Source organism: Rhinolophus sinicus, linkage group LG05 (assembly GCF_036562045.2).
Source record: "Rhinolophus sinicus isolate RSC01 linkage group LG05, ASM3656204v1, whole genome shotgun sequence".
Classification (NCBI taxonomy): Eukaryota; Metazoa; Chordata; class Mammalia; order Chiroptera; family Rhinolophidae; genus Rhinolophus; species Rhinolophus sinicus.
In genome coordinates this window covers 37,680,273-37,703,443 of record NC_133755.1, presented here as the reverse complement: position 1 = coordinate 37,703,443, position 23,171 = coordinate 37,680,273, and the positions used below count along the sequence as shown (strand labels likewise).

The following is a 23,171-nucleotide window of genomic DNA, read 5'->3' as shown; positions in this document are numbered from 1 at the left end:
CTCCAGAATTATTCCAACTAGCCAGCCCTAAATTGCTTACCCTGCCCTGCCTTGTTTTTCCTCGGAAACCCCAACAAGTGCTGTGGCCTAAATCTTCCTTCTGGCCCGCTCCTGACTACCCTAGTGTTTTCCCGTGACCCTGCGTGCTATGCCTTCTGTCTCTAGGACCTGTGAGTATAACAAACTTTTGTTTGCGCTGAGCCTCTCTGTCTCCTCTTGCAGCTGCAGCTGACCATCTGATAAAACAACACGAAACACTCACCTTCCTTACCAGTGGCTGGAAAAGCTGCTTATATAGAGATGGCCAAAGGCACAGATATGGAAGTGTACTGCAGGTTTCTGAGCAAGTTTGCTCTCCAGATAAAAGGGAGCAGACCAAGTCATCCCTTTCTCCAGCCTCGAGTGTGGGTGTGCTTGAGCTAGGAGCTGGAGCAGTCATTTTACAGCCATAAGGGAAAGGACAAGAAACGCCTACAGACCCAGACTCTAACATTCACGATCACCTGACTGAGAGCAACTTCCGCTGCCCTCCAGCCCCCTTTATATCTGAGAAGAACAAACACCCATCTGCTGGAGCCACGGGTTTATCAGGTTTTCTGTTATTTACAGCTGAAGGCATTCACCTGGGGTGGAGGTGGGGTCGATTAAGTAATTCTTCCTAACAGCTGTGCTAAGGGAGGTGCAGAAGCAAACCATGAAGCATGCAGTGAGAAGGTATAACAGGGTGAGTGGGGGTCAATCAGTGAGGTCTGGAGATAGAAACAGGCATCCATTCCAGGTCCAGGTAGAGGGTGCCACTTCTGCAAAAGTCCTAAGGGAGGAAGAGAACAGGGTGGGAGGGACTAAAAGGCAGAAGAGGCCGAAAGAGAGGCAAGGCCTGCCCTGCTCCCCAAAGCAGGAAGGAGCACCCTTCTAACACACACACACACACACACACACACACACACACACACACCATTCCTGGCCTCCACCTTTGTACTTTCCATCCTGTGCTGAATTCACCTGTTTACCTCTTTTTCCCCAGGTAGACTGAACTTTTCGCAATACCTTTAATCATCTTGGTACCCCCCACACCTAGCAGAGGGACATGGAAAGACATACTAAATATTTACTGAATGAAGAAATTATCGTGAGAAGATATTTTAACTATTAAAAATTATCCCCAAAAGTCATAATCCAGTAAGGGGACTGATTTATGACTCCTGACGCCCAATTCTGCAACTGAGACCCACCACCCACCCAGGTATGCCATCTTCACATGATTAAATAAGACGCCTTTTCCAATAGAACTTTATTGGGGTTAAAACATTAGGTGACCTTTGATGAGCCTGAAAGCTCTATAATTTCCTGATTTTGAGCATTTTTTTAAAATCTCCAGGAGCTTGACTTAGTACTCCAGCAAGAGAAAGAGGGGAGAAGGAGAAATAGAAAGTTCTATTATGTATCAAAATATTATCTGTATTTGTCTTTCAACAGTGGGTAAATGGGTGGTTTTATTTAATTTCCACTTTTTAATTTTTTGTGATTGGCTTGAGTCATTTAAATAACCTAAATTGATACAATTATTTTACAAAAGTACATGGAACAAAACTTCCTCAATGGATGCCTGTTTCTATCTCCATGAGGAAGTCCTTAGTTTATTCAGTATTTATTTGAAAAATCCTTCATGACTTTTTTTTTTAAAGTGAAAACACCAAGTTTAAATGTAAAATGCCCATAGTCTTTGTCCCGTGTCCAGGAATCAGCACTTCAGAAATAGTGGGCAAAGGACACGAGATAGCATCCTGGGCGGGGGGAGCTGCAGGGAGCATTGTATCATTAGTTAGGATTGCTGGCATGTGGTGGTAATAGAAAGTGGGCTGATTTGAGTTGATTTTCTTGTTTTCAGGTTCCCACACTCATGTACCCTTCTCGCCTGTGCTGGGCAGATTCTCCCACCGCCCAAACTCAATGCCCTGGCGGCCTCCTCTTCACCACGCAGGTCTCAGCTCAGATGTCACTTCCCTGGAAAGCCCTTCCCTGACCATCCCATCTAAAGTAGAAGAACCACCACTCCCTTCACAGCATTTACCACTATCTGAAAATATCCAGTTTACTTATTGCTTGTTTATTGTCGGTCTCCCCACACAAGAAACTGACCTTATCTCTACCTCACTGTTGAATCCCAGCACTTAGAAGAACTCTGCCTGGCACACATAACGGGTACCAAATAAATCATTGTGGAATAAATGAAAAAGATACATATGCCTATGTGTACAAGGATGTCACAATAAGCTTCCTCACAGCAAAAAACTGCAACAACTTGAATGTTCAGTTCAATTCACAGTAATATGTGAATGATTATATTATGATTTATTCATACAATGGAATACTCTGCAGTGACTTAAAAGAACATTTACTACCATGAAAAGATATGCACAGTATACAGTACTGTGAAATTCTTGAAGTTGCAGAATAATACGTGTAGCATGATCCCATCTTTGTACATGATACAGACATAAATGTAACCATATAAGTAGATACAATTGTGGTTTTTTACAATAACAGGACTATACTATATGTATTTTTAGTATAAACACATTTTCATACTCATAGGAAAAACGTGTAGGACTCTGGTATTAGGAGGACAAGCAGGGCTTACATCTTTTATTCCATGTAATTCTATAGCATTTGAATTTTTGGAACAACCATGTAAACCATTTGTAAATTTGAAAAGAATTATCACATTTATTTTATAGTGGGTAAGCTGAAACAGGATTCAAACTTTTGGAAAAGTGAGCTAGCTTTTAAAACTACATTTTGTGCTCTCACTTGTGCACTGTAGGTTAGCTTTAAGACACACAAAAATAAACACTAAAAAGTATATTTTATTTACAGTATCAATGTCTTAAAAAGTAATTAGTTTCAGGGGGGGCTGGTTAGCTCAGTTGGTTAGAGTGTGGTGCTGAGAACACCCGGTTTGATCCCCGCATGGGCCACTGTGAGCTACACCCTCCTTAAAAAAATAAATTAATTAATTAAATAAAATAAAATCTAAATAGCTTTTTTTTTTTTAAGTAATTAGTTTCATAACTGCTGCAGCTTGGAAACAACAAAGGTGTCCTTCAGTAGATGAATGGATCAACTAACTGTAGTCCATCCATATAATGGAATATTATTCAGCAATAAAAAGAAATAAACCAAACCCACAGAATGTACAGCACCAAGAGTGATCCCCTAATGTAAACTATGGACTTTGGGTGATGATGATGTGTCACTGTAGGTTCATCCTTGGTAACAAATGTGTCACTCTGGTGGGGGGTGTTGATAATGGAGGAGGCTGAGCATGTGGGAGGCACAGGGTACACAAGAAATCTCTGGACCTTCCTCTCAATTTTACTGTAAACCTGAAACTGCTCTTAAAAAGCAAAATCTTTGTTTTTAAATGTTAAAAACAAAAGCTACACAATAATCATCTAATCAAAATCTGTTTCTTGAAATAAATTCCAAAACCACACACCAAAAAAAGAGCTATCAAGTCACAAAAAGGCATGGAGGAATCTAAAGGCATATTTTTAGGTGAAAGAAGCCCATCTGAAAAGGCTACATACACACTGTATCATTCCAACTATGTGACATTCTGGAAAAAGCAAAACTACGGAGACAGTAAAAAACATTAGTGTTTGCCAAGGATTGGAGGGGAGGGAGGGAGGGTGGGCTGAATAGGTGGAGCACAGAAGATTTTGAGGACAGTGGAACCATTCTGCATGACACTGTAATGGTGGATACAAATCATTATATATCTGTCAAAACCCATAGAATATACAACACAAAGAATGAACCCTAGTGAAAACTATAGACTTTAATTAATAATAGTATATCAATATTGGCTCATCAATTGTAACAACTGCACACACTAATGCAAGATGTTACTAACAGGAATCCGCGGTGGAGGAGAGGGATGTATGCGAACTCTCCGCTTTCTTCTCAATTTTTCTGTAAACTTAAAACTTCTCTAAAAAACAAATTCTATTAATTTTTAAAGTAATTACTGCTACATTATGCCTTTCATTTATTAAATATGATTGTTACTACATTCACATATATAAAATATAAATTTTAAAACAAAAACCATGCATTTAAATAATTTTAATAAAGATGTTATATTGTGAAGGTATAAAACATTATACACAAAATATATATACATATATACTGTGTATTTGACATTTTGTATTTGAGGTCTAAAACCTGATGTTAGAACCCCAACTCCACTATAGATATTTTTCATGTTTCTAGTTTCCCATTAGAATCATTTATATCGATTAGTTTACACTAAAATATTTTTATAAAGTTATAGTCCTCAATGAATTTTTGTTCTCCTGAAAAATGTCCAAATCTTCTATATTTCAATGGAACATCCAATGGAAAACACACACACACACACACACACACACACACACAGAACAACCAATGAAAACTTTCTTAATAACCCCATCTAATTTGTGTAAGTAGGACCCTGATGAATAAGGTATCAAAATATTAGCAAAGTGCTTTGAGATTCTCCAATGAAAAAGAATAAACTAGCAATTCTGGTTACATAGAAACTCATGCCACTAATGGTCTGCCAGAGAAAAGTTATTTTTAAAAATATTAAGTAACTTTGAATCTGACTACTGAAGTTTTCACAAAATCCATTGCCTCATTCCAATCCACTACTTTAACAGCTGGAAATTAAAAAGACTGGCATTTCAGTTAAAGCAGAATGCTATTAAAATTTCATATTTCACACAAGTGCTAAATACTCATATCTGTGGAAGAGATAAATACACCTATATTGGTGAATGTCTATTCTACTTCTGACTCTTAAGCTGTGAACACATTTTAAGTACATACATGTATATTGTCAACTCCGTATAGAACCACAGCATCTTAGTTGGACAGGACCTTAGAGGTCACTTATGCTAACTTTCCATCATCCAATGAGTTACATCTTCTATAACACCCTTGACTTGTCTGATATCTACACCTTGGGTCAGAAAACTTTTCCTGTAAAGGGTCAGACAATAAACATTTAGGCTTTGTGGCAATCCAGTCTCTTTGCAACTATTCAACTCTGCCATTGTAACACAAAGGCAACAGCAGACAAATTATGAGTGGGCGTGGTTATGCTCCAATCAACCTTTAACAAAACAGGTAGTAGGCCAGATCTGGCCTGAAGGCTACAGTTTGCCAACCCATGATACAGACCACTCCTAGTTATTGATAAAATTCCACCATTAGCTACATTAGATGCCTTTATAGGAAAATCATTTATCTGGGTGAACTGAAATAAGCAAATTCACTCATTGATACAACCAAAATTATCGCCTCTGGAACAACAGAGAATATCTATCTTTTTCCATGTAACAGCCCTTCAAATACTTGAAGTAAACTATCATCATTCCCTCAAATATTCTTTTCTCCAGTCTAAATACCCACAATGCCTCCAAGTATTCCTTTTATTAGGACATAGTTTTCCAGACCATGTAACCATGTGACTAGACTCTTGTACACATACAGTAGTCTGTGAATGATGCTTTGAAGTACAGAGTACAGATATATGACATATGGTTTTAAAAATATGTAGCAATCAAGATGGAATTTTAATTTTAGAATTTGGCTCACTGTCTCCAAATATGAATGATTTTCGTTTTTAGGGTCTTTTTTTTTTTTTACAACGTTACCATTTGTTTTTTAAAATATATATATTTTGCGTAGATTTAGTTAAAGGTTTATGCTCAGTTTTGTAACTTTATATATCGATTTAAAATGATTGCCAAGAAATCGAAAACATTTTTGTTTAATTTTGAAAAAAAAAAAGTAGGTTTAATAAAAATTTCTCTGCTGGGTATAGAATTGTAACATAGCAGGGTTTTGTTTTGTTTTGTTTTTTCAGTATCCTAAGGATACCATCAGTGTTCTGGCATCTATTGTTTTGTTTTGAAGTGGACTGTCAGGTTTACATGTTGCTTCTTTAAAGTAATTTAGCTGCATTTAAGACAGCAATGATAGTAAAATTGCCCATTTACAATTTGCACTAGAAAATATAACATGAAGCCTGTCCATTGGTTTAGGTTTATTTTCTCCAGTAATGTTTAGTTCTCTAGGTACACACGAGTATGCAGAGAAGGCAGGAAGTAGGGTTCATCCAGGGCTGGTTATTGCTTACTACAAAGAGCAGAGGTGAGAGCAGGGACTTCAGGGTATTTACAAAAGTGTGAATATAATGATAAATCTTGGAAACTTGTTTGGACAAGAAGAGAAATGAACTGGGAGGAAATTGATGGGCGGTGAGAAATGGATGCCTTACTGGATTTTGGATCTGAAGATTTGTAACAACTCTCAGGAGTACTGTTTTATTGCATAATGTGGTCCAAGAATAAATAGAGTCAATGCAGAAAAGAAGGGCTGGAATGAGGGATGTGAAACATCCCTGATGTTTCCTGCTCCACTGTGAGTGACGGTCCGGTGTGGATGGGCCCTTTCATTGACTCCTCCCCCCACACCCCACACCCCCGCTCTGCCCAGTGGTTCTGTAAGTGAACTTCATCTGAGCATTGCTAAGTGTAAATTCCTCCTGGTATCTGAAAGGTATTGAAATTTTGCATATTTTGGTGTTGTCACAATTTTCTCTTTTTAGTTTTGTATTATGGGATGTTCCAACATACACATGAGTAGAGAGAACCGCACAGTGAACCCCACGTGATAATACCCAGTTTCAGTAACAATTTCTGGCTGTTGTTTCACATATTCCTCCAACTTTTTTGTTGTTTTTAGGTTACGAGTATTTAAAATGCATTTTCTGCATCACATTATTTATTCACTGGTAAATTATCTTATCTTAAACAATGTGAAACGGCCAATATTTGACAAAATTTTGACCTACAAAACAGCAATTTCACATTGTTTCATATAATACTTTACTATTTTTCTCTAACAGAAACTCTATATACCTATCAATATACTTGTCTGAACCCCACAGCAGATCTACCTCCAAATGTCGTTTGGTCCCATCAGTCACACTTTCCCTGGAAGCTTGTCTTCCTCCCAGTCTGAGTCTAAGCCTCCTGCACAGCTGTCGTTCCCTTTGCCCCTTTCCTGGAGTGGGTTCCCGTTTCCTCAATCATATGTTTTCATCTTCTTTGATTTATTCCTTTGCTTTGTTGAAACGTAATTCTCCATAAACTTCCCAAGGAAAGGTGCATGAGAGACAAAATGTTTTGTATTTTTGCATGCCTTCATTTACCATAACACTTGATTGATTGTTTAAGTTATAAAATTCTATGCCAAAAATAATCTCCTACTCAGAATTTTGAAGGCATAGTTGATAACTTCTCGTGTTGCTGTTGAGAGATTTGATGTCATGATCTCATACTTGTACAAGCAGTCAAAATAAAATCAATAAGTGTTTTGAATAGGGGAGTATTTGAGATCTTGTTCCCTGGCATATGTCAATTTGACTCAGATAAAGTCTTATAAAAATTAAAAATAATAATAATAATTGTTTGGACAAAATGATACAGCAAATTTGATCTAATGGACATATATAGAATACTATATCAAAAGAATATACATTCTTTGCAAGGCATAGAGAACTTTTATAAAAATGATCATAAAGGCCATAAAAACAATCCCAACAAATTTAAAGGATTGAAATCATATATACGTGGATGGTTTCTGATTATAATTAGGTAGAAATCAATAACAAAAAGATACGTAGAGAATTTGGATATATTCAGAAACTAATATATTTCTAAATAATTCATGGATCAAAGATAAAATTATACTAAAAAATTATAAAATATTTTGAATAAAATATTTTTAAAGTATATATAAAAACTTATGAGATACAGATAAAACAGTGCTGCAGAGGTAATTAAGTCATGAAAGTGGAACCCTCATGAATGTAATGGATTAGTGCCCTTATAAGAGGCCAGAGACATAGCTAGTTCTCTTTCCACCGTGTGAGGATACAATGAGAAGTCAGCAGTCTGCAACCCAGCAGAGGCCTCTCACCAGAACCTGACCAGGCTGGCACCCGGATCTCAGACTTCTAGCCTCCAGAACTGTGAGAAATAAATTTCTGTTGTTTATAAACCACCCAGTCTATGGTACTTTTTATAGCAGCCCAAATTGACTAAGGCAAATACTTAAGAATATACTAAGCAAGAAAAGCACAAAACCTCTATGACAACCATAAAATCATATCGAAGGATAAATTTTAGAATCTGAGCAAATGAAGACATATTCTTAGATGGGACGATTTAATATCAAGTCCCTTAATATGACAAAAATGTGGAATTAAAAAGCAAGGAAAGCATGGGTTCCTAAAGAGAAAAGGGACATTAGGTAAAAGCTGAGGAAATCTGAATGAACTATGGACCTTAGATAATACTAATGCATTAATACTGGTTCCTTAACTGTAATATATGTATCATACTAGTGTAAAATGCTAATAGGGAAAACTGGGTGAAGAGTATGTGGAAATTCTCTGTACTAGCTTCAAACTTTTCTGTAAATCTAAAACTTCTAAAAAATAAAGTTTATTTTTAAAAGCCTATGTGTAAGTCAATCAGGTAAATTTAAAAAACAAACACAATTTAATTAAAAGGATAAAAGCATCTTTAAAGAGAAGATCAATACCCAAGAAAACAAATAAATGAATGAAAAAGAACAGTGAAAGGAGATATACTATAAAGCCACTTTAATTAAATCAATATGGAGTATGTATCTAGGAGTATATAAGTAGATCAATCAGTAGAACAGAGAATCCACAAATAAAATCCCATTTATATGAGATTTTAATATATGATAAAAATGTATTTCAATTCAATGGGAAAGTGATTATTTAATAAATGGTGCTGACATAACTAGCTATCTATCTGGTAGAATATAGTCAGTCCTCACTCTCATATAATAAAATAAAAAACAAATTCCAGATGGAATAAATATGTAATGTAATAAATAAAGCATCAAAAAGTTAGTAGGAAATAACACTTACAATCTGTTTCTTAACCAGAAAGAAAAGATAACCATATTTGAGTCTATAAAAAAAAAATTATGTTGCAGAAGATATCATAAACAAAAATAATTAATAGGCAAATGACAGGTGGGAAAATACTTGCAAAAGAGATAATAGATAATGAGTTAGTACTTATCACCAGTATACAAAGAGCTCCTAGAAATTGGCAGGAGACAAGCAACCCGATGAAAAAATGGGTAAAGGATGTGAAAAGGGAGTTCACAAAAATAAATCCACATAGCTACAATCATGAAGATGTTCAAACTAACTAGTAATTCGAGAAATGAAAATTACAGTTAAAAAAAATCATATATCATTCTACACCCAATGAGATAAAAGAAAAATTAGAGAGCAATAATACCAAATGCTAACAGGATAAAGAGAAAAAATGTAAATTGTTTACAACTGTTTACAAAGCAGTTTGACAAATATTTTTAAATTAATAGTACACAGATATGTCAACCAACAAATTACACTCCTGGGAATCTACCCTATAAAAATAAAATCAATAAAACATTTATTACAGCATTGCTCTTATTGCAAAAACAAAAACAAAACAGGAAACAAAACGAGTCCCCAACAATATGGTAATAAATCATTGTGTATCTATACTTGGAATATTAAGCAGCCATTGAAAAGAAAGAATTAGAGCTATACCGTTTGAATTGGAGGAATTTGCCTGGATATAGTTTTGAATGATAAAAGTGAGATACAGAGAAGTGCATACACCATAATCCCATTTTTTAAAAAATGAATATTGATCACAACCCAAAACTGTATGTGCACCCAAGTGCATGTGTGTGTGTGTGTGTGTGTGTGTGAAAGGCGAACATGCAGACACAAAAGGAAACCCACCAGGTTGCTAACATAGATGACCAGTGGGATAAGGAGGAAGAAGGGTGTGCATGGGTTGGAAAGAAAAAATGGGCAGAATGTATGATACGATTAGATTGATGTTAAGGAAATTAATCAAAAGCCTGCTACAACATGGATTCGGATATAATGTGATTGGCATGTGTCCCTCCTCCACATTCTTCATTCTCAATCTACCTCATAGTCATTTGGCATTTTCTCATCCATTGAACTAGTATTAGTCCTACATAACATAAATCATAATCTTTCTTTTGTGCATTTTGTCACAATCCTACTGAAAAATACTGTTTTCCATTAACTATTTATAAAATTGAATTTTGGGACCATACTTTTCAAGTTGGAGTGCAGTTTTACACACAGATGCAAGTACCTATACATAAAGAAATTAGAAAAAATAAGGAGTTGGAAGCTACATATTTACTGATTGTTGAACGTCCATCAGATGAAAAAACAAGTTATAGAAAAACAGTCATAAGGCATTCTATTTCAGTCAAAACAAGCAAAACCTTAATTATAAATATATGCTTAAATACTCTGAAGTAAAACAGAAAGCTTCGGAAAGTATTCACAAGGCCAATGGCATAGGTTACATAAAGTAAAGGGGAAGGGACAGATTACTAGCTTTGATTTTATACCTCTGCATCTTATTAGTCACTTATTACAATAAACAGAAAAGTACTGCTTTTGAAATCTGAAAACATTAAGTAGTGAAAACAAAGATTAATTGCAAACAATAAGATAAAATAAATGGGGTATTAATTAGTACCTACCTTTAAGACCTGTTGTAAAGATTAAATGAGATAACCTATATAAAGTGTTTAGCATATCGCTTAACATCTTGCAAATGCTCAATAAATGTTAGCTACTTTTATTTTTTTTAAAAAAGACTACAGAGATTGGTGGAATTTACGAAGCTAAAAAGATAAGGCCTTTGAAAATGACAGGGCCCTTTTTTCTTAGTACTGAATCTGTTTTCCTTTGGAAGACAAGGACTCATATTATGATAACCATACAGCTTATTAAATACACTTTCATTGATAGTAAAAATAAAATTACAAGCAGATAAATAAGCTACTTAAATAATAAAAAGAAGACGGCAGTCTTTTTGCCTTGAAGGCTACTTTAAGAACTTCAGTGCCATCCTAAGGCACTATGCTTCTGTCACGATCACTTCAGATGAGAGATATGCTGGCTCTGGATTATCCCACTTGTTATAGGAGACTTAGAATACAATTCCTACAGAGTGGAGAGTGATGCTGTTGATCTTTTTGAGGGCCTGTCCAAGGGGAAATCCATTCCTAAATACAGAAATTCCAGTCCCAATTCTGAGAATTTCCTAAAAGCATATTAGCTTAGTAATAATCTATAAACTGAATTTGGTCCATCATTACTATTCTTATTGTTCAATGAAACATTCAAACAAGTTCATAAATTGCATGAGTGTGTTATTAGTCTTGCTACTTACATGGAATCGACTTTCTCTTCGGGGCCTTGCACTTGGCCTGTTACGGTGCCTGTGCTGGTATTCTTCACCCAGCCAACCACTCCTATTTTCTTAGCCTCACCTTCTGTGTACTGGTTTTAGGAGAAAACAAGAGAAAGGAAGTCCATCATCAAAAGTCTGAATTCATAACATACTTGACTCAAACATTCAAAATGTACTAAGCTGATCATTTTTTCCCTAAAATGTAGTCTATGCCAAAAAATGGTGTAGGCGACCTACTGCAGTAATACCTCTATTTACAAAAGCCTTCACTCAAACAGAATTTTTTAAATCCCACTTTCAGTAATAACAAGCACATTATGAGAAAATAAACTGACAGTGGGAATTACTTCAGAAAACAGTTTCCACAATATGTTTGGGATCCATAAAATGTAGCTGCCTTGCCCTCATGCCTGCGGACGCTAAATTATATTGTTAATTAAGGTTCCAAATGATGATCACTCTGAGATTCTCAATCACTGAGGAAAAATATTCAGTTATGATCAATAGAAAGTCCTGGATTAAAACTTTCTGATGGTTTCCGTTGGCTCTGGACTTGTCACACAAATGCTGTAATTCTCTATTGGTAAATGTATTTCTCCAATTATTCTTAATAGGATTTTTAAAAATTCCTTTTCCTGGTTCCAAATTCAGTTATGCTATTAGCAAATGAAAACCTAGCAACATTTTGATTTTGAATTATTTTAACTACATCATACTAAAATTTTAGTGGATCCAGTCTACTAGAACACTTTTTAAAATGCGCGTCTGTTGGGAAGTCAGGATGACCAAGATAGCTATACTCCACATCTCCAACTAAAGGAAGCAACACAAACCGAGATGGTTAGAGCTAAGATGGTTACTGATAGGGCTGACGTAGGAGTTGATTCTGAACATAAGTCAAGCTCTCACAGGCAATAATGAAAAAGGAGACAATCTGAACTGCAGGGGATGAGACTATATGAAAACGTAGACATCTAACATACAGGTGGGAGTGTGTTAGAACACTCAGAGTGGGTTAGGAACAGAGACCTGATCTAGTGACTGCCAGCTCAGAGAGTAGGTGAAAATACAAGCCATATTTAACTTTTAGACAAGGAGTACATTAACAAAATAAAAAAATTAAAGGCAGGTTTAACTTCTAAAAACCTGGGAAACACTCCCTTATGCAACATGAGCACTTTTCGTTTTGCAATTCAAGATATATGAGGGGTTCTTTCATCCAGAACAAGTGGAAGAGCCCATACTTTGTATTTAATACACCTAATCAAAGTGTTTAATTTGATCACCCAAAGAGACTTACTTTTGAAATTCATAGAAAACATTAACTTAAAGCTAAGAAAGCTAATGTTTCTAAGAGACTACGTATTAAATAGTTTTAATAAAAATCTCAACCAGTAATTTGTACTTGAAGAAATGCAAATACATCTTCATTTGCCATCAAGGACAGGAAATAAGCAGCAGAGTAGCACTAAGTGGGAAACTGCTTGTGATCAGAAAAAACCATGGGGGAAAAATAATAAACAGATTGTATTGACTTACCATTCTGAAGCAGACACCTGTATAAAAGAAAAAGAAAAAGAAATGTCAGTTTGTCTACCTTTAAAAAAATTATGCATTTCCTAACAACATTCATCTATTTTATTAAATACTAAGTAAACAAAATGAACAAAGCTTTTTTTAAATTGAATTTATTGCGGAGTCATTGATTAATAAAATTATATAGGTTTCAAGTGTACAATTCTATAACATATCATCTATATATTTCATAGTGTGTTCACCACCCAAAGTCAATTCTCCTTCTGTCACCATATATTTGACCCTTTTAACCTCCTCTACCACCTCCCCCCACTCCTTACCCTCTGGTAACCACTAAACTATTGTCTGTGTCTATGGGTTTTTGTTTGTTTGTCTTGGTCATTTGTTGTTTTCAGTTTTATATCCTACATATGAGTCATAAGGCTTTCGATTTTTTCTGACTTATTTTATTTAGCATGATAATCTCAAGATCCATCCATGTTGTTGCAATCGGCAGTATTGCATCTTTTGTCTGAATGTATTCAGTTATTTTTTTAAATTATTTTCTTTTAAAATAAAAAGAGAAAGAAAGATGACATTTGGAGGAAAAAAGTAATCTGAATATTTCATTTCATTTCATTTGAATATTTTATTCAAAGCATAATGAAATGCCAAACTGTATTTTTATTCTATTTTACAACGCTAAATAAGACAAAAATGCTTATTACACGCACAGTTGATTATATTTGGCATAAAATTTACCTATCCTTGGCTTTTAGAATTTCTTCTTTAAGTACAAGGACTAAGTCTAAGTCTAAATGTAATAAAACATTTCTATTGTAATTCCACATTCTGGAGAGACAAAACTACAGGGTCAGGAAACTAATCAGTGGTTGCCAAGGGCTGGGGAGTGGGGGAGGGAGTGTTGCAAAGAAGCATGAGGTAACTTTTGGGGATGAGACTATTCTACATCTCAACTGTGATGCTGGTTACATGGCTTTATGCAGCTTTCAACATTCATTTAACTGTATATTAAAAATGATGAATGCTACTGAATTTAAATTATGCCTCAATTGAAAAAAAAAAAGGGAAATCACGGGGGATAGATCAAACCAATGTCCAGAGAGATCAAAAGAGATTGTTTCTATAGCAATTGAGCCTGGTTAAGAAAATACAGAAGAAGGAACCAGTGGCTTAGGTAATTCTATGTAATTTTGTAAGTGGATTTATAATAAGAGATAACATTTGTTTTCTGATCATAGTATATTGTGGTACCAAATGACTATGAAGAAAAAGAGTAGTTAAGCAATAAAGACAGGATAATATCACAAATGGAATTTTTGTAGGGCTATAGAAATATGTTCAAAGATACACACAAAATGTGGAGGAATGATGAGGGGGAAGTATTGATCTGAAGGGGAACCAGAAAGGCAATCTGTTATATAGATGCAGGAAAGACATCAGCTAGCAGATATACAAGGAATTGGCAGAAAACTCAAAAGAAACTTCAGTGAAACCAAATCATGTAGAAGGAAGACAAAATAGGAGAGAAAACAGACAACGGTGGGAAAGTGTGTAGTCGTTTTATCCTAAGAGTGAGGAGATCCCAGAAGACGCTGACCAAACAGAACTGAAGGTTTTGGTCAAGGCTGCATTGTGCATATTCCCCTGAGTTCCTTAACAGTGAACAGCTCTGTATGTTCACATTATGAAAAGGAAGCACATACAGCCCAAGTAAACAGAAACTAGCAACATCTCTTTCCCACTCAAAAGTCCGCTCTTTCCTACTCAGAGTGATCCTCGGACCAGCAGCCACAGCAGCTCCTGAGGGTGTTTGCTTTCCTTTCCTTGTTTTTCCCTTCGTGATATTCAAAATTTGAGGTACAATTCACATAACATTAAATTCATCCTTTTAAAGTGTTCAAAGTATACTAAATATACAGTGAGTTTTATTTAGTATATTAACAATGTTTTGCAACCATCACCACTAATTCCAGAACATTTCCGATCACCACAAAAGAAACTCTCCCTCACATTTCCCTTTAGCAGTCATTCCCCACGCCTTACTTCTCCTGTCCCTTAGGGAAGTCGGGCCAAGCCCTCTGATTTTCTTGGCCTTTCCCTCAAGGTTTCAAGATGGTAGCTATAACTCCAATCATTATATTCACCCTACAGAAGAGAAAGGGTACAGGGGAAAACCCCTGGCTGAGTCAGCTCCTGTCAAAGAGCTTTTCTAAAAGCCTCAATCAATGACTTGGCTGATACAGTCCTTCCCAACTCAGTATGTGGAACAAGGGCAGTCATTCTCCAATTTTGGTCACCATACAACCTCCCTGACTTTTCCTATCACTCCACACCAAAAGACTCTGCAGTAAAGATCGTCTTGAAGTACTGCATCCAGAACCAAATAGTTGAGCTCCCTCTAGGTTTTACAACTCATTTCTGTAGGAGAAAGCTTCTTCTCTCTCGTGATAGTTCCTTCTTTCAGGAGGAATATCCATTAGTGTGACACCCTTGGCCATTCTCTACCCTCTATAACCTGTTCCTGACTCCACCTGAGACAAGCAGTGACTTATCTAACGTACGTAAGTCTGTAAGAAGAAACGTGCATACCCAAGTGCTTCCTCTTGTTCCTTCTCCTAGGAGTGAGTTACCTGCAGAGATCACACCTGCTTTGCCCACGAGGGAGGCCTGCCTGTGCCTGGGTGGGTGTGTTTAATCCGCAGTACAGATTATTATCAAGTCCACTTACCTGAAGATACAGACCACATCCCCAAAACCCTGCTTTACTCTTTAACTTGTCAATCAATAACCCACACAATGAAGAGGGGTGTTATTTATTCAGCCCCTCAAACACAACCCCTATTTTAAAGCCTCAGGAGGAATGTGCATCAAGAGGTGTCAGGACCTCCGCCTATTAACTTTGTGCAGCAGTGAACCATGCAGGAATCAACCGTTCAAAGCCCCATAATCCACTTGGAATTTTCTCAGAATCTTTCTATCTTTCTGAGACTCCTGATCCCTAGTTTGAAGCACATTGTGCAACAGAGAGAGGTACATATAGAGAAAAAGAGTGAACGTGGAGACAGATTTTCTGCAGCTTATCAGCACTGGCTGGAACAGAATACTCATGGGACAGGGGATGTGTTGGAGAAGATGCTTTGATGGGCTTTCGTGGTCTCTCCACACTGCATCCACTTCGCCTGCTAAAGAGAAGGGAAGCTGATACGACACGGGTAGGTTTTTTTATAGACACACTGCTCTGGAAACTGGGACAGACATCAGCCCCTTCAGTTATGAAAGACTTAAGCATAATACACTGCTCAGTCAAGACTCAATAAGCTGCAACTGTACCTCATTTTGTGGAAAGATGTATTAGTGAGAAACTCTGAGGTAGATATTGCAAAGAAAATCACACTGTAAATCTACAATGAAATATTGATATTTAATCATATGATGAATTTTACACAGCAGCATCCTTTCATGTAAAATCAAATTTTCCTTTTATAATATACCCCTTCATCCTGGGGTCTGACTGCATGTGTCAATTTTGAATGCAGAAAGTCATCTAGTCACCACCTTACAAAGCAGCCCTTAATGATTTTAAACATCTTTGTTAGAAAGTCCTTCTTTATATGGAATAAAATTCTGACTCACTTTTCTCCATCCATCCAGGTCTGTCCCCTGGAGCCATACCATAGCATGTTACAGATAGTTGAAACACCCATCACACAACTGACTCTCCAAGCCAACTATCCCTAAGCATTTTAATTTATTTTGAGACACTTTTGAAGTTGCCACCAGAAGTACAGCTTGTAAAGGATATAAAAACAAGCCACCAGCTTGACCTTCAAAATAATATCTATTGTCTAATGAGAGACACAGATATAAGTATACAAGTAACTGTAGTTGAAAGCAGAATGGATTAAACAGAAGTAAATATAAAGATTAAAACAGAACTGTAAATGAAATGCTTAGGAACAAAGATGAGAAAGGGAATTAGAGTTAACCCTATTTATGTTTCTTGACTGTAATATACTAAAATTTTCAACCTCTGAAACAGCTTTTCCCATTTACCTGAAAAGGAAAAATGTATACACCTAAATCATGTGGTGTCTGAGAAATCTATTTAATAAGTCATCCTAATTTTCATTTTGAGCAATCTTAAAGAAAACTGCTATTTATTTTGATAGTCCCATAAGCTACTCCTATTCTAAAACTAATTTAGAACTGTCAAAAACAAACTGCTGAATTTATAAAGCACAGGTAAACCAGCAGATTGCCACAATCCACTTCCATGGGTGTCATTAGTGTTTACCTGAGAGCTGGTAAAGTATCAAAGAATCTATACACAGCTTACCCAATTTCCCTTTCAAACTTTCAGATTATATTATTCTAGATATAACTGTAATGAAACGTTTATAGGAACGTTCTGAACTATGCCATAGTTATAAATGCTCTAAAAACACAGGCCAGTCCCCTGCTCCCCTATCCCTTATCCCAAAGGCCCCAATGCAACAGAAGTTGATAGGAAAAAACATGGAGCTTCTTGAGGATGTGGAGACTAACAAGCAGAGGATATAAGAGAAGGGAGAAAAGGGTAACTTAACAGTGCAGAAGGCTGACAAACTTGATCTCACTTAGGTAATCAAGGTCAACATTAGTCAGATTGATAGTATGTACCCTTGATATGGTGTGATGACAGTGGCACTTTACCTCTGTGGTCTTCCTCCCAATAACCCATAACCCCAGTCTTCGCATGACAAAAATATCAGAAAACTCCCAATTGGGAAGCATTCTACAAGGTACCGAAGCTCAAAGTACTTCTCAAAACTGCCAAGTTCATGGGAAACAAGGCACATCTGAGAATATCACAGCCTAAGGCAACAAGATGACTAAATGACATATGATACCCTGGAAGAATCCTGGGCCAGAAAATGAATTTTAGGTAAAAACTAAGGAAATCTAAACAAAGTATACACTTTAGTTAATAATAATGTATCAATATTGGCTCATCAGTTGTGACAAACCCACCATATTCATATAAGATGTTAACAATTGTGGAAACTGGATGTGGGGTATATAGGAACTCTCTATAGTATCTTTCCAACTTTTCTACAAATCTAAAACTATTCCAAAACAAATATATATACTTTTTTTTTTTTTTTTTTTAAGTAGAGGAAGAAAAGCAGCAATGGAAAACAACAGCAACCTAAGGCTCTATATGTAGGCTTTGCAAATGGGCCTGAGAAGCAAATCCACTATTTGTAATATTATTTCTATAAATGTATTTTCCTGAATTTCAAACAACCAATTTATAAACTAATTCTTGGTATACAATCTGTTTGTAAAATAGGCTATGTATATTTCAGAACAAGGCAGGGTACATTTGACACTTAGAACATGTTGACTGCCATTTTGTCACCAAGGATGTTTTAAACTCAAGCATTCTAAATGGAAATACAACACCACACCTTGTTTCTGGTTGGAAAATATTTTGTCATAAATTTCATGAAGCCAATTTAATTCATTGATCAATTTTCTAGGACAGGACAGTTGAGTCATTTTCCATTTTGTCCATGTTCATTTTTATGTCATTAAAACCATTTTCATTGGGGATATTTCCATTTAAATATTTTTATAACTTTATCACTCAATATTTTGTCCACTAAATATTGCCAATTATAGCTTTCTCCACTGTAAATTTACTGCCACAGCCATTATTTCTAACAACCATTTTCACTAAGATTTTATTATGCCATACTTTTAAAGTAAAAGTTAATTTTACAATGTTCCCTTTAATTATTGTCCATTTTATTGTATTAAAATTAAATTTATTTTTGATTATTTATTGTCAATTATTTCTACATAATCATAATGAATTGGATAAAAGGCTATTTGTATTTATTTCTTAGGTAATCCTAGAGGAAACTGTGAGACACAGAGAGATACAGACTGATACGCAGAAATAGTGACAGTGTGAGCAAGTGAGAGATCACGTACCATGTGATCATCATATACACAAAACACGCAATGATACAGTTATAATCAACAGAAATACATTATGCATTAACAGAAAACATTTTATAATGGACAAGTACAGGTTTTAGAGTCAGAGAGATGCAGAATCAAATCCCATTTGGCAACTTAGTGCTTGTCCAAGTTACTGAACCTCTCTGTACCTGTTTTCTCATTGTTAAAATAGGAATAAGATATATATGCCACAAAAGTATGAGGATTAAGTAAATAATAGATGCTTGGCACGTGGAACACCCCCAGTAAATGTCACATATGTGTGTGCATGCGCACAAATGCACGCACACACACTCAACTACTGCCATCACTGTCTAGTAAACAAAATATTTTGTTAGGTGATCTTTGCCACCAATTTCATATTATATGTAATGTGTTTCAGTGATTTACTGTGGGAGTTTTCAATCCAGAGTTACCATACCCCTGGATGTACCCAAAGACTTTCTACAGGGTGCAAAGCCCTGGATAACTTTAAGGGAATAGATTTCCAGATCCTCAACTTTCATATGTATTCTTTTCTAAAACCTTCTCAGAAGTCACCTGTGGTTTGCTGTGTTTCTCCTGTCCTACCTCCCTTTTCATAATCACTCCTTGAAAGAAAGGCCCAAAAGGCATGGTGTCACCCATCCTTAATCTTACCCTGGTACATTGCCCCAAAGTGTAAAATAAAAGGATAATTCAACTCTTTGTTTAATCAAGTTTCTTCTTATGAAGTAAATTTCCAATGCAAATTTATCTTTTTAATTAAATACTTATCATACTTTTAACTGTATTTATATTCTTTTCGTCAATTTTGTTCTAATAATAATTCCAATAGTAACTCAAGCCAGAGGAAAAAAGATTAATAGAACTTTATGGTCAAAGGATATCAAGAAAATACATTTACATGTATAGGTGTGTACACACACACACACACACACACACATACCATACATACATATTGCAGAAAATAGGTGATCATTAAGAAACTCAGGTATATCAATGGGATAAAATTCTCCGGGAGGACGAGGAATGGAAATCAAATTCAAAAAGAAAAAGGCATAATGTAAAGTTTCCCACTATTAAAAAGCTTTATTTTAAATGAATGATGGCAACTATTAAATCACTACCATATTTATATTCCCTTGGAAAAATTTCAGTGATTTAACATTAATTTAGAAATAACAATAATTACAATAAACCAGACATTACACCTTTTGCAACTATTTAAACTTATAATGAAACAAAAATTAGACAGCAACTCAATAATTCTTTTAAGAGCTACACAAGAAAAAAAATGTATAATCTCAGACAAGTGAACCCTCAAATATCATCTAGATGTCCTTCCTGAAACTCGTGTCAATCCCAGTAGTTTCATGGAAAGTAACGAGATCACTAGTTCAAAGGCCCTCCCTTATTTTCCTACTCAACTTCATTTTTCCCTCTCGCTCAGGCACCCCCCCACCCCACACCCACCCGTACCACTTAGACCGCTCCGGCCTCCTTTCTCCCTCTGTCCCTTCCCCTCCCCTTCTCCGCTCTTACCACCCCCCACCCCCGCCCCCGCCCATCCCAGCTCTCCAGCGCCTGCGCGTTTCGCCTCCTTCCCACCCTCGGCTGCTGTGTCATGGCCCAGCGGAAGTCGGGCCACACCGGGGAGGAGTTCCTTAAGATGCTAGGCCCACCTCTCAGCCTTCTCCCTTCCCTCCCCTAACGCTTCTTTGGTCTCCCGCCGTAGTGGGGGATCCCCTACCCTGCACTCTCCCGAACACCTCGTAGTCCACGGATTTGAGGGGCCCTGCGTTAGACATGGCGGCGGCGAGTCCTCTGCGGAGGAGCTGGAGCGGGATTACGGGCGCGGCGACTACAGCGGCCGCGAGAAAAAGGCGGCACATGGGACTGCTTGGCGCACCCCGCGCCTGTCAACGGCCGGGGACGGGAACGCGCCGGGGTCACGCGTTGGAAGACGGCAAATGAGACTGCGGGGCTTGGGAGCAAGGGCAGCCCGGGACGCCAGAAAGAGTGGCCGCTCGGCGGCTGGCGCCCCAGGCCTCCTTTCCCTGCCCCTCCCCTCCAGTGGACGCTGACCGGCTTCCCGGGAAGGATGCGCTCCCTGTGATTTAATAAATGCTCATTTCTCAATAGTTGTAAATAAAAGCTGAATACTGTGCCCAGAAGTCAGTAGTTTGGTACCCAAAAATGTTTTTGAAATGAAAGACCTGCTAGCTTGGAGGTTAGAGTATTTGGGTAGTGAGTTAATTTTCATTAAATGTTTAGGCGACTGCCAAATCTATCAGGCGATTTTGAGCCAATTCTTAAGGTGCTATCTGCATCCTCTTCTTTGAGTCAGAAAGGCTTTGGGCCTGAGTCCCTATTGTAAGTGGATTGTGATGTATCCTGGGTCAAGAAACTTTTAAAACCTAAACTCTTAGTGAAAACAAAAAAAAATAAGTTATTTTCTGTTCACTCATACAGCTTTTTTATGTTTTTTATTATTCAACAACATTCCAATTACCTAGAAGATTAAAGCATCTTATGCTTAGAAAATGTTACTTCCTGGTGACCTAATACGAAGCCTTAATTTAAAGCAATCCACCACTCCAAAGAATCTGGTATAGCTATTGATACTTGGCTGCACTCTAGACTTCTAAATCCTTTCACTTGTGAGAATTTGCATCTCTCAACAAATTTGTTGGCTTCAATACCTTTACATATGTCTCTGCATCTGGCCACAGAGTTAAAATAATCATCTGCAATCTGATTCAATATTATGTGCCAATTCTATTAGGGAACACCAAAAATCATCTAAAACTCAGAATGTGGTTAAGTCATTTTGAAGTAAAATATTCTGGAAATACTAATTAGATACTTTTATGTAATGAGGATCCTGTTTTAATACAGAGACCTCACAATTTATGTCTTCCTCTCATCTCCCTTCCAGTTCATTCCAGACTCTAGAATTAACATAATTCTTATGTCATTCTTTTCAATGACATGTCTTCAGTCTCTACACTGCATTCTAAATAAAACTGAAGGTCTTCAGCCTCCAGTAACCTCTGATTACCTGCTTATCCACATCCTATAGGTTATAGGTAACCTACAGTCAAGACACTTTCAATTACTCTGCTCTGTGAACACAGCCTGACTTTTAAAAGTAAAAAAAAAAATCTTTGCTCTTGGATCTACTTTATGTAGAATACTTCCTCCTACTCTCAAATCTTCCCCTGTCCTGTTCAGTCACCTGTGCAAGTATTTACCAGATTTCACCTTATTTAGTGTCTTACCCACTAGTACTGTGCCTCCTGTCACTATCACTGATCCTGTCACTGACTGGCAAGATTGACATCTTCCTTTTCTTAATCTTTGACTTTTCTCCACACTTACCCAAGAGTACCCATGCCAGTTATTATGTAGCTTTATTGTAATTTTAGAAATGCTATAGCAACAGTTGACATTTGCTTAGCTGAAAATTTTACTGTCTGCCAATAGCAGAACATTAGTGAACAGAAATTTTTATGTACCATTTCATCATGGATTGCCAATAATGTGATTTTAAGACTAGAAATTTTAAGCAAATGTTGCTAATATTTAAGCTACTTTTAAATAACAAAAACATTCATGCCTAATTTAGAGCAATTTTTAAAAATAGAGGGAAAAAATCATTCATAACCCTTGCATAACCTTTATCGTTTTTGTTTATTCTCTTCATATGTATTTTAAGTAGTTATTAATAAAATCATAGTATAAATTTTTATTCTTTTTCCATGCTTTAGTCTTTCCAATGAATATGTTAGTAATTTCATCATATTCTATTAAGTAAGTATAACCATACATGTACCTACTAAGTGCCCATTGTTATACACTCAGATTGCTTCTAATTTTTAACTACCATAAAAAAATGTTGTGAATATTCATGCATGTAGCTTCCTTCCCATATTTTTTAATTATTTGGGATAGAAGTTGGAACACCAAATTAGAGGGTATAAGCGTGAATTGTTCTTGATATATATTGCCAAATTGTTTCTCAAAGGGCTGTACTGATTTAAATATACCAACACTGTATGAGTGTATGATTATTTGGCTTCTGATGCAAACAAATGTAAGCAGACTCTTCACATACAATACATGATTAAATTAGATGGAAAGTTTTCATTTTGCAACCTGAGGAACAGCTTTGAAATAACTAGGCTTTGTGTTACTACTGGTTGAAATTAAAATTTAGTCAATCATTCCCTTCCTTGAACC

General features: G+C 36.4%; 1 protein-coding gene across 1 annotated transcript in view; it reads right to left on the bottom strand.

Moving 5' to 3' along the window:
- ACYP2 (acylphosphatase 2) overlaps nucleotides 1-20,995 on the bottom strand; it is a 109,788-nt gene extending 88,793 nt beyond the window's left edge. The window contains exons 1-3 of the mRNA XM_019719532.2: nucleotides 20,680-20,995; nucleotides 12,939-12,955; nucleotides 11,379-11,488 (exon numbers count right to left, since the gene is read on the bottom strand). Coding sequence (XP_019575091.2) covers nucleotides 11,379-11,488; nucleotides 12,939-12,955; nucleotides 20,680-20,821 — 269 coding nt within the window. The 5' untranslated portion in view covers nucleotides 20,822-20,995. The remainder of the gene's footprint in view (nucleotides 1-11,378; nucleotides 11,489-12,938; nucleotides 12,956-20,679) is intronic.
- Nucleotides 20,996-23,171: the final 2,176 nt, after the last annotated feature.